This window comes from Zosterops lateralis, assembly GCF_965231275.1.
Source record: "Zosterops lateralis genome assembly, chromosome: 7".
Lineage (NCBI taxonomy): Eukaryota > Metazoa > Chordata > Aves > Passeriformes > Zosteropidae > Zosterops > Zosterops lateralis.
This window is the reverse complement of record NC_139767.1, coordinates 18114708-18127807: the sequence shown is the minus strand read 5'-3', so window position 1 is coordinate 18127807 and position 13100 is coordinate 18114708. Positions and strand designations below refer to the sequence as shown.

Below are 13100 nucleotides of genomic sequence, written 5' to 3'. Positions count from 1 at the left end.
AGTATGACTCAGTTACCTTTAGAACTCATATGAAACATGCTAACTACATCAAACATCTGACTTCTTTTTGTTAAACTTCTGAATTCAGAAATACAGTAACAGATTTAAAGCAATATCCCCAACAAGAGCAACTTGTGCAGAGAATGAGTCATAACCTGAAAGAGTGTTAAAATACACAAGGAAGTGCATCAGTTACTTTTTCAGCAGGCATACCACACTGTGGGAGAAGCAATTTAAAATGCATTTGTTGGACTTATTAATGATGAACTTTTATTAAAATGAAACCTCCACAAACACTATGAATGTGTTTCAGAAGGTAGTGTTCTGTTGATTCCCTCAATTTCCAACTCAGTCTGTGACCTTGAAAATATTTTTCTTTAGTGAGTGAAAAATAATTCTGCCAAAAACATGCCTCCTACTTTTGCCTTTCTAAAATTTATGTCTCAGCATTACTCTTTGCTGCCCACAAACAGTAAGCGATTATTTACCAGTATTATCTCTAATGTTCCCTCAATCTCTAATCAACTCATTACACTCTGTAAGGATGCCATACCACATCCCTATGTGCATAAATAACCTGAGATTCAGAATTAAGCTGATCTTTAAGATGTTTTTCTTCAGTTAGTTACGCTAACTAAGAGAACTACATTTTTGCAGTTATCTTCATTTAGCACTTCTGTTTTTTTGTTCTGGTTTTAATTTCACCTGAACTCTCAGTTTTCTGGATTATTCTACTTCTGTTTTATAAGTGCACTCCCTTTTACTCTAAATTATTGATACACATTTTCACTCTTAAGAACACCACACCAAAGCTCAAGAAAAATGCCATCACCACCACCACAATGCAACAAACATAAAATCCTCAAACCACAACTTGAGTTTTCCTGCTACCTCTGTGTAGTACTTCTCTTGACTGATAAATGGTGTTCTAGTTACCATGTAGATTATTTTATTAATTACATTAAATTTTAGGGTCTTCTTCAGTCTTTTAGACGTAAAAATTATTACCAGAAGCAACATAATTACTTTATCCATCAACCTATGCTCAAATTAACTTCAACCCAAACTGAAAGTCTATTTAGGAGCTTTTCTTTTAGCCACCCTCAGTTCACTCTACAAAGAAAATCAAGAACAATTCAAAACTAAGAAGATACAATAATAAAAAAATAGCCAAAATTAAAGCATCTGAGTACCAGTTGTAATGTTTTCTCCTCCCTCTGCTCCCAATCAGTTTATAGGAGTAATTTCCTTTTAAGTATTTAGAGCCAGTTGCAAAAATTTTTGCCTCTTGAATAGCACAGAATTTGGACAGAAGAGGTTTTATAGGGATGCTTCTTATCATTTAAGGTACTAGGATATAGTTTATATCACACTGCTCTTCCTTGCATTGAATATGAAAGTCTGCATACATGCTCACAAAAGCTATGCGGTACTCTGGAAAAACAATGAGTATAAACACAATGTATGTGTGTGTATCAGAGAATGGGATAGATTTAGGTCAAGGAACTAATTAAAAAACTGTCTGCAAGCACTCAGGATTTTAGTTCCCGTGTTTCTTGTTTTCACAAGGATCAAGAAGCTGGCTCACTACTTTGTCAAACTTTAAGTTTAAAACTAACTTCTGAATCATTTTAAGAAAATAAAAACCTTTTAAGTGCAGTAACTTTCAGAGGCAAATTTTGCAAAACCAGAAACCAGGTAATAAGGAATGTAATTATATTCCTTACAACATCAATGCTAAAACCCAACTACAAAAATTATACACAATGCAAAGGACTCGGTTTCACAGAGATTTTTTTACATGACAAAGTTCTTATTTTAGGCCTTCTACTTTTACCTCCTGTTTAAGAAATGTGTCACATGATAATATGGGATACTACAAATGTTAAAGGAATAAATGCTATTGCTATATTTATTATATATTGCTTTATTTTTAAATTTTGAGTTAATAACAACAAAATGGTGTATTCTTTCCTTGAATTCTGGGAAGATGACTTTGTCCCTTGCTTTTATATTGTTTTAGTAACAAGACTCACTTTTGAGTGGTCAAACACATTTCTTTGTCAGTTTTAATGTCATTTCATAGGAAAACAAGCTAAAGCCTTGTTACTGTGCAAATGTAATTATAAACCCTAAGTTCAGATCTACAATGATTAGTCATTTATCTGAAGCAGCAACTACTGTCACATTACCATGTGTACAAAAGGCCTCAAACTATGCAAAGTGTAAACAGCCTGACATTGGAGAGGAAAACCATGGTTTTATGATTAATAAATGTATGAGAATTCGTCCTTCAACAGGACCAGTGTTCTACCATTTTACCAAGCAGGAATATAGCTGGAGACTTGCATAATCTTCCAGCTGCTGGTTTGCAACTGGCACTAAGGAAAAGAGCAGCAACAATTACATACTGGAGCATGAGAAGGAAACAAAAAACCCTAAATCAGTAGGCCAGAAACCAGCTGGAAGGTTCAAGTGGTAATCATCTTGGGTAAGTATAGTCCAGTAAGAAAAAGACTATTACTTCAGAACAACAGGAAAGGAAGACAGCATTCAATCTGAATGTAAGATGTGTAACTTTTTGATTGCCAAAATGAGGTGTATATGGTAGGTATATGAAAACTTTAAGAGCTGCTTAAGCACATTATGGGTGCTTATAGTAGAAATGCAGTAGTGGGACTTGTACTATGCTTACAAAAATTATTCAAATCAAATAGAAGGGGGCAATGAAGAGGGGACCAATGGGTTCCTCTGAATCAATGACTTTGAAAGACAAACCCACTGACTGCTTATCTACACAGGAAACATCTCTTGACAGCTTTGCAACAGCCTATTAGGAGACCAACTACAGCCTATCAAGAGACCAACCTATTAAGAGACCAACCATACTTTCCTATTTAATAAAAAATTGTATCCAAGTACATGCATATACCTTCCAAATCCTGGGGTTATTTACAGAAACATCTTTTGGACACTGGTCCAACAGAAGCGACCAATGCAGGAGCTATAAATACACAAGACTGACGCACACTGGGCAGTATTTTGTGAAGCACTGTTCCACTTCAGAGATTAAAAAATTCCTACTCTTATTAAGTTCCTGTGTTATAAAAAGATTGCATGGTTCTAAAACCACTTCCTGTAAGTTCTAAAAACGATGTATGCAGACAATTTACAACTATCACAGGGACTGTAGATTTACACTAGGGAAACAAAGTATTTTTAAAAAAGGTATTACAACAGCATTTTAGTGCAATCACCATCTGTAAACATGCAAAGCAAACTTGTTATCTGCAATCTCTGCAAAATATCTGTGACTTCATGGACGACAACCTGGCAAGCTTCTCTTCCAGATATACAACTCATTTCTTTCTAACAACATAGAAGAAAAGCAAAACACAAAACGGTATTTTAGTCATCCAAAGTGAAGAAAAAGTGTGAAACTCGAGAATAAACCCAGCTTGCTCAAATAACTGTAATTTTCAATTTGACAAAATCCAAAGGAAACGAGAATGAAGTCAGTAAAATTGCTGGGAACAGTCTTAAATTGAAAAATGTTTTACCAAATATTCAGATAGCACACACATTACACCTTTTAGTTTCTAAAGCTGTTTCCTTCAAATAGTTTAAACTGTAAAGATGGTAACTATGGTTATAGACAGAACTGCGTAGCCTCACTCTCAAGATCTGATTAAAAGGCTCTATATTATTAGATTATTAGTTACTCAGAAGCCTGGAAGAAAGTGTTCCATAGAGATGTGTTTCTTGGCCTTTAATCCTATATTTATTAACGAAAACTAGGATGCTATCTTCCTCCACCTGTCTGGTACTCCAACCCTACATTCCATTATGGTAAGAACTGGCTGGCCAACTGTTTGGACAGCTGATCTCTATTTATGCACAATTCCTCCACAAACTACTCTGGAAAACAGATTTGACCTTTAAAACTATGCTCTCCTGAAAGTAGCATTACTTTTAGCATTACCAACCAGTGAAAAAGCATGCCCTGTGATTACTCCTTAGATACTACTTCAGCCTGAATAGGCTCTACTGATGCTTCAAGTGAAGAGGAGGGAACAGGAACACTCACACAATTCCTGCTTGTAAGAGCTGTAGTATTTCCAACTTCTCCACCAATGTTTGTAAGAGGTGATGTGGTCAAGGACAAGTCATTAGGCCTCCACATACTAACCGCTGATATTTTTACTTTATCAAGATGGAACACTTAAATATTCAAAGCACAAATTAGTCATCTTTACCTTGCTTCTGTTCTTCTCTTGACCGTGCTCACAACCATCCTGCCCACTCTGAGTAACCTGCAGACTGCTACTTGAAATCTGAGGCTCTTTGTGGCTGTCTCCAAACCAAGAGAAAGGCATGCAAGTAGGAACTGGGGAATCTGAATCTGATGCAGACAGATTGTTGCCAGAGTCATCCAAAAGTTCTCGGGAACCTCTGAGATAAACAGATTAAATTCTGTTTAAATAACAACAGCAAAAAACCCCATGCCACCCCTCAAATATACAACCATCCCCTTAAAAACAAGAACAAACTCAAAGCACACCACTTATTTTTACCAGTTTCACAGTACAACTGAAATGAAAACTGATAGTTGCCTTTAAATATCCATGCAAAATAATGAGTTATTTAGTAACACGAATTCAAAACCTTTCACAGTATTTCACATAATTTAACAATTTCAAGTAATTGCTAATTTAATTTATTCAACATTCATCTTCCTAAGCAAAATACAGTTTTAATGTTGTCTCCTCTACTCTCTTCTGTGAGATTAGAAGTTCATCTCTGTATCATTAAATCTTCACATAATTTTGCCACTGTTATAATAAGAATGTACTTTAAGGTCAAACATTAGTGACAGTTTTAAAGGAATCCTTAGGTTACAAATTTTAGGAATGCAGCATGTACGTATAAAATAATAAAAGAACTACCTGCTATCCAGAGAACCTCTTAGATTTTCTTTTTCTTGCTTCTTACCCTTGCCCCCAGATTTCCGCAATCCACTGAAGTGAAAAACCACAAATTTCATAAAGCACTTACATTCACCCAGCGCAACATTTCTTTAAATCAAAAAGTTAGTTTTTACATTGACTTCAACAGTTACAAAAAGCCACATTTAAACTGTTACACAAAACATAATTTTGCAGATTATGCATGCAATTAAAAAAGTTCTAGCATTCATATTCTACTTAAGAACCATGACAGTACCCTTTCAAAAGCCACAGATAGCCAAAATAAACATAGAAAATGCCTAAAGAAGCCTAGCATACAGAGGATACAACCAGGAGGAATACCACAGTTTCATTGCTACATTAATGCTCCTGAGCAGTGCACAGCAACTTGAGCAGTGACTGACTCCACTATCACTGTGTAAAATCAGCTGATTTTTATGTTATATTATGATGCATTTATTGCAGTACCAGTCTAAGTCTTTAATGATAGCTGGCTTCAACAAGCTTTACCCCTGTCTTCAAAGGTGTTATGAAGTAGTATTACTGGACTCCTCAACATTGTTTTATTTAGAGAACATAATATTCTCCAAAATAACACAGAAAAACACTTATTTTCAAAGGAACACATGTAAAATCTCACCCAAAATCTGGAAATCTCCTTTTGGACTTCCCTGATGGTATTCCTTCATTTGTTTCTGCTGTCCTGTCTTCATTTTTCCTGTCTTCTGTTTTTCACAGAGAGGTGGAAAATAAAATTGTAGTTGTAAAAATACCTGCAATTTTTAGCTACTAACAATGATGATTGTAAGTCAGATACTAAGTCAGATACTGGGTGACAGTGTTAAAACTCCCATTTCCACACACAGATAGTAACTGAAAACACTACAGCCAGCCTAATTCATTCTCTATGGCATCTTCCCATCATTCTGGCTGTACCAGGCAATTGAAAACTGGCAACATAACAGTTGCTGACAGCTATTCAAAAAAATATTCCTTTTGATAAAGAATAATTCTATACTGTCTACAGAAAGGTAAAACCACAGTATTTTGCTCTAATGAATTACAAACAAAAGTTAGTTTCTGACAGGTTCAGAAAAAAGTTCCTTTTTCTTTTGCAAAATGTCAACTTCAAAACACACAACTACATAACCAGTATAAGATGCAAGAAACAAATTTTTAAGGCAACAGTTGAGCAAATATTGCATTTAGTATTTCTTTATTACTCCAGAAGTATTACAGATGCTCCTTTAGTATTTCTTTTGGTTCAGTAGCTAGTCCAGGCCAGCTGCTGCAAACATGGGCTACATACACAAACTGCCAGCTTGTGTGCCTAACCAACATGATGGGCAGTACCTGGAGAGCAGACAGCTCCTGACAAGCTGAGTTTACTGCCAATGGCATACAAACTGTGACTATTCTGAAGAAACAACTAGGACTTTGAAGCTCCTCCAAGACTTCTATTTTCAAAACTGGAATACAATCTCTAAGGACCCAATCTTTTGCCAAAGGAAGTGTGTTCAATATCAACTTTTCAATTATTATGCAAAATTAAGTGACAAGCACCACATGACCTCTTCTCAGTGGACTGGGACAGATTACTTGAAGTCCCAAACGTACTTAATTTTAAATTCTCAGGCTACTAGACTTTAAATATATTTTTTTTATTGCAAATCAGGTGTTTCCTAACTTAGCTACCTGTGAAAGAGATGCAGTTCACCTTTTGGGAGACAAAGTAAATTTTAAGCTCCACCTTCAAAACAACTCTGGACATGATATACACGGACTCCTTCAAGGACCATAAAAACCAAAAATCCTGTTTAGGACACAAAACTAAGGTCAACTACTCCATCAACAAATAACCATTATATATTTCAGGAAGGATTCTTTCAAAGCTTATATAGCTGACAGTCAGGATACTAAAGAGTTTTCCCATTTTTTTTCAGATATCTGATCAGTAGTTTCTGATCAACATTAGAACTTTAGCTGCTTAGTCAAGCACTCTTTCTAAATATATAACATCCAATAAATTATAACTACAGTTAAACTGGTTATTTTTCCTATCAACTTGAATACAAAACCAGAAGAATTACTTTTAATACTGATTTTTTGTTTCCACCTCTATTTCCAGAGGTAGTATTTTAAGAAAAGAGGTAATTTCTTAAACACAGCACAGTAAGTTAATACACAGACTGATACATGAATGGACGAAAAGGTAATGGAAAGGATTGATTCAATAAAATAACAGGCAGACATTTAAATACAGTTAGAAAACAACAATCTAGCAGAAACAGCATTTAGTGTCATTTTGCTCACAAAGAGCAAGCTTTCAATATTAATCCTCATGTACTGCACTAATTAGCAATTCCATGGGCCAATTTAGAAAAAAAAAGTTTACAATGCTTCTGCCATCACAAAAAACTGTAGAAAAGAAAGCAGAATCACATATGTATTAGGTATGTGTCTTAATAAGTGGGGTTTTTTTAAGATTATTTTTGTTTGAGACGACAGAAACATACAAAATAAGGACAGTATAAAACAAATCCAGTTTCAGGGTATTAAAAGAACTGTTTTGTCTGAGCTGTATGGCAAAGACAGCCAGTCATCTGTCTTTATACAACTGTACTAGCTGATTACAGAAAATATCAAACATTTAAAAGATTATACTAGATCCCTTTTTCAATTATTCATAAGAAAAATGCCAACTATTCCTATCAAATAATCATTAGTAGTGACTAAGCGGATTATTATACCTTTAACCTTCTTCTAGTGACAAATATTCTAAGAAGGCACGATGAATAATGCAGTAATTCCCACAATACTCAGAATCTGTGTCTTGTTTAAACACTTGGATAATGTCTGGAAGCACAAAGCCAACACTGAATTTTTCTGGGAATCTGAAAATCAGTCAGACTTACTCCCCAATACATTGCCGCTTATGAAGCTAGTGCTTTGCAAAAATGTACTAGGACCTTTTCTGATTACATCTAAAATTTGTAAAACTCCAATCCCAAAGATTTAAAGTAATAATAAATCCTTAAGTCTTACCCTTGGCTTCTTTCCCTTTCCCTTTTGCTTCTCTTTGCTTAACATTCTTGAGATACCCTTGAGGAGAATTTGGAGTCATCCCTTCAGGAGGAGGTGAACGAGCGCAGGTTGTGCTATTTTCGTTGTTTGGTTTGTGTACTGGAGAAGAGTGTGTGGAAGCAGAAGGACTTGACTCTAGAGGACTTTCTGTGCTTTCTCTTTTCTCAGTTTTTTCACTCTTTTGATTTGTGTCATCCAGGCAGGGGAGAGGTAATTTTTCACTTATTTCTAAGGTCTTAGTTAGGTACATAGTGGAAGATTCTCTGTGGAGAACACTGTCTTCTGAATCCTCATCCTTCAATAAATTTGAAAGTTATTTTATGATAAACATGACATGTACTCATTTATTGTCTTTTTTTTTTTTTTTTTTTTCCTCACCAGGGTGGAAGGATGTGCTAATTAAATTTCTTCAGTTCAGGAAATTTTTTGAACTTACATACCTGTAGATACCATCTGAATCACACGAATCTGATTTTATAGGCTGTTACCGACCTCTATATACATCTTTCTACACATCTCAAATAATCTTTTTCTAAGCAAATCAGAAATGTTCTGGTACACCTTAGCCCGTCCAATTCAATGCAGCCAGTTTCCAGTCTAACTGAATTAGTTCAGTGTTCTCCTTCTATGACAGTCAATATTTGAGAGAGCCTATCTATACCTCAATTCTACATCTGTTTTCCAGAAACATGAGAACATTTTACTGGTACACTTCTTGTGAACTCAAATTATGATTTTATGGAATAATGAAGCGTTTCAGAACTTTTTAGTTTTTGAAGAAATTTGGTACCTAACTTGTTCCAGATGAAGGAACAAGATAAATTAGTAAATTTCACAACACATCACTGTACCAAAATTTTTCAGCAAGCAGAAGTAGCACAGAACAAGCTTGCAGAGTTCTTTGCTAACTTCAAATTAACTGTGCCACAAAAATACCCAGAGTTCACAGATATGTTATGAATCCTAAAAGGCTTTTTCAATCGATGCAGCAGAAAACTACAATGCTTTGGAACAGCCTGAACAAAGACCACTTACAATTGCAAATACAGATAAAACTGAACACATGTTCAGTATCCAGAGCACGTGATTATCAGTGTCAGTACCTGTAGATTTGTAGTCTGTGTTCCACCCACAAGAGATTCTTTCAGCTTTGATCGAGAAGGTGGCTGGCGTTTTACTTTCAAAGCAAGCTGAGCTTTTGCTTTGTGGGCACTGGTGTCTAATCTGGGAGTATCCCCAACAAAAGCATCAAAATCTGCAACAAATAGAAACTTTAAAAAAAAAGTAAACAAAAACCCCAGCAAAAACTGGTACAAGTTCACCAACCCACTGTCCAGAAAAATATTCAGAATTTAAGTCAGAATAATTCTACCTGTTAACCATTACTGTATGAAAATACTTTTTATATTATATATTATTTTACACATTGCAATAGCAGTTTCCATTTAATTTGAAATATACTTTAACCCAACTTCTTCCATTAAAAAATAATAAAATCCAACCGAATATAATTGTCTTATGGATTGAAAACTGTATTCTGTTCCCAAATAGATGAAAATTTCTGCCCCAAATGCGCTTTCGTAGTTTAATTCTTTAGGACGGAAACTCTTTACAAAGTAAGAATTTACCAAATATTTAAAAAATTTAATTCTCATTTGAACCTCCATCTGATGTTTTGTAACATTCTGTGCATAAAATCAAGAACAAAAAAAATCATAGCAAGTTTACTGTGAATTATAGCTTGAAATCAATGGAGTTTCAACTGACATCTCAGTGTTTTAGTCCCACTACTAGTTTCACTAACAAAGAACGTGAAGAACAGTTAATAGTTGTCTCTCCATCCATCTCCTCTTTCTCACAACATTTAAGAAATACATTACAACCATACTGAAAATGTTGGGAGGACCTAAACTCAAGTATCCACACTGACTCAGCTAAAACATTTAGCCAGTCAGTATGAAACAGCAAACGCTTCACTTAACAACAGATATACACTACACATACCACTACACATTTAACTCCACATATAACTCCTCTACACATATAACTCCTCCTAATTTTCCATAAGTGCAAATAAAAAATACTACAATCCACTTACCAGAAATCAACATATCTAAAGAATCTATTCTTTCTTCTACTGATTTGGTTTCTTTTTCATTGTCTTCTTTCATCTTGGACTGTTCATTAGACTGGCCTGGACTTTGACAGCCATCTTCCAATAAACTGCCACTTTCAAACACATATGGCATTTTCTCATATGTTTTTAATTTATTTTCAAGCTCTGAAATCTGCAAGAATTAAAATTCAGAAGTGAGATACAAGTCTCCAAGAATGCAGAAGTTTATTTCAAAATATAATACTGCTTTACTTTTTCCTGATATATTTTCAGTTGCTCTGCATATTTCTGGTCTCTCTCTTCAAGTAGCTTTGAATGATCTTCTTCTTTCTTCATAAATTCTATTTCTCTGGTGAAAGAAATATATACATGTCTATGAAATAGTAATATATGGAAATGTAGAAACATATGTTAAATAAAAATATGCACAATTGCCATTTACCAAGCATTCCATTAGTCAATGGCAACAAAAATCAGTCTGTAAGGTATAACTGATTCATTAATCTTATAATGTCATAAAATGACGTATGTGTTTATTTGTATGCTTCTACTGTCCTCAAAAGAAAATACAGATGACTGTAATTTACTCAGGGCAGAAAAAGGATGTGTGGCAACACTTTTTCTGCAAAGTTACAACCATCTCTCATTTTAAAAGTGGCAAGTTGCATATGCATTTAAGCCTGAAATACATGCACGACTCCAATAATTACATCTTACTGTCTTCCACAAAGATACATGCACACACAGTGTACTTTCTTTCCAAAAGCTATAGCAAAATTCTTTGTAGGAAAATAAATTGCAGTTCAAGTTTCTTGGTCATCCTACAGCAATTGCAATGGCTGCGTTTTACAAAATGAAACGATGACTACAAGAAGGAAACAAAAACAAAAGCTGCTTTTGCCTGTGCCATATGGAACGACATACCAAACTAGAAAATAAAACATCTACAACAGATGCAAAAGCTCAAGGAACAATCAAACGAGTAATGGGAATTTGCTAAACGGTGAGGGAATGGAAAGAAGCATGTTAGCAGTCATCTCCACGTACTTTTGAACTTCCATGCGGATAAGCTTGGGAGGAGAGGGGAAAGGAGACCTTTAAAAAGCTCACCAAACGGCACAAAAACGTACTGTGAAAAGGAACATTTCTGGATGTGGACTACAGCACAAAAGATCATAATAAATTGCCTTTAAAAGGAAGTAGCAAGTGGAGAAATTTGGAACAAGAGTATAATACGTTTACAGCAACTACCAAAAGCAACAGTTGTGCTCTGTATTATCAGGACACATCTAAAAGTATTTTGCAATTACCTCTTGTTGAGCTAAGAGGAAAGGTTGTAGAACAATCAGACACTGGAGTCCCCCACAGGTATACCCAATAAACAATACTACTTCTACTAAAAAACCCAAACCCTTTACCAGACTGAAGATACTGTTTTCATACTGTTTTAGTGGGCTAGATACATATCCCCAAACTTCCAACTTTTCTCAAAATTCCTTTTACTCCTTCTACAAGATGTAACTCCTAACTCACACTAAATCACAGGTATCTGGCTATTATTAAATATCCTTTGATACCTGCTTTATCTGGAACATTGAAGTCAGTCAAAGTTGAGGGTCTTTCACAAAGAGGTATGCCCAACATCTCATATCAAATTTCAAGTAGTCCTTCCAAAAACTACAGCTTTTAAACTAAGTTGTTTTTATAAAGTTGTCATTGAAATATTAAATAATTTTTTCCTTAGCTAAGAATCAAAAGCAGCAGCAAGATTTTCAGAGAACCTTTTCAGAAGTTGGTGATGTAAGGCATGGAACAATTCAGCATTTATAGCACACAGCTTTCCGGCACTCCAATAAATGAAAATAAAGTATGTTAAGCCAATCCTATTCCCCTAGGTATTGCTGACAGCTTTCCCCAAGTTGCACAAAACATACGAGCAATAAATAGAGACCTGGTATTTTGGGGTACTTACTTTTGTTGGTAGTCTTTAAGCAATTTCTTGGCCTTGTTGTATTTCTTTTCAAGGGCATCGCATTGTTCTTGAGTCTCTTTAAGACGCTCATTTACTGTTTTGCATAGACTTTGTGCTTCTAACCAGTAGGTCTCTAACTTTTTAATTTTCTCTCTGCTTTCATCCAAGTTTTGCTGTAGTTGGGCTCGATTAAATTTCCATTCATTTTTTTCTGCTTCAACAACTTTTAACTGAAAAGATTAATAACAAATTAATCTAAACTGAAAGATTAAATAAAAAACAGTTGTTGATACATGTTTAAGTAAGAGATAGCTAGTAATAATTACATATTTATCAGTAATATTAAAACAGCACACAACTTTTAAAGTAATCACATCAACCCTTCCAACCCTTGCTAATCTAAGGAAGTTTAGAACTGAAACCCAAGAGTCTTTTATTGCTTCCTCATTGGTATTGCATCTTTCTAGACAGATTAAATGATCGAGATCTGATTATTAGCTTATATTGTTCGAGATCTCACCAGATCTTAATATCACCAGAGAGGCCAATTTTGAATACCTTCAAAGGCAACTACAGATAAAGTCTTAACCTGTATAAGTCAAGCTCCCTGTCCTACTCTTTTGTTACCAACAGCTTTTTGAATAAAGATGGCATGACCAGCTGATCTTCCCTGGTAACTTTATATGACACTGGTCTTCCTAATCAATGATGGCAGGCACAGGGTTTCATTTTCTTGAGCTAATGCACAAAACCACTAAATATTCCCTCAGTAGAGGAAAGGGAAGCCACTCCTTCAGCTTGACAGCAGCTACATCACACACAGGAATGTTAACAGGTGTAGCCCTCCAGGCCTCAGAGGAGTGAACAGGCAAGACATAGCTTGTCCATAGTTTGTCCATGCCTCCTTCTCTGGGGACATCACTTACACTGAGGAAATAAATCCCTGCTTTTGTAGCCAGTT

General features: G+C 35.1%; 1 protein-coding gene across 2 annotated transcripts in view; it reads right to left on the bottom strand.

Annotated features, from left to right (window-relative positions):
* Positions 1-13100, bottom strand: part of LOC310911579 (neurabin-1-like) — a 37735-nt gene that overhangs the window by 6620 nt on the left and 18015 nt on the right. For both annotated transcript variants that reach the window (XM_083865281.1, XM_083865282.1), the window contains exons 9-16: positions 12140-12369; positions 10420-10516; positions 10150-10339; positions 9155-9306; positions 8013-8346; positions 5608-5692; positions 4947-5018; positions 4257-4452 (exon numbers count right to left, since the gene is read on the bottom strand). In XM_083865281.1, the coding sequence (XP_083721407.1) occupies positions 4257-4452; positions 4947-5018; positions 5608-5692; positions 8013-8346; positions 9155-9306; positions 10150-10339; positions 10420-10516; positions 12140-12369 (1356 nt within the window). The remainder of the gene's footprint in view (positions 1-4256; positions 4453-4946; positions 5019-5607; positions 5693-8012; positions 8347-9154; positions 9307-10149; positions 10340-10419; positions 10517-12139; positions 12370-13100) is intronic.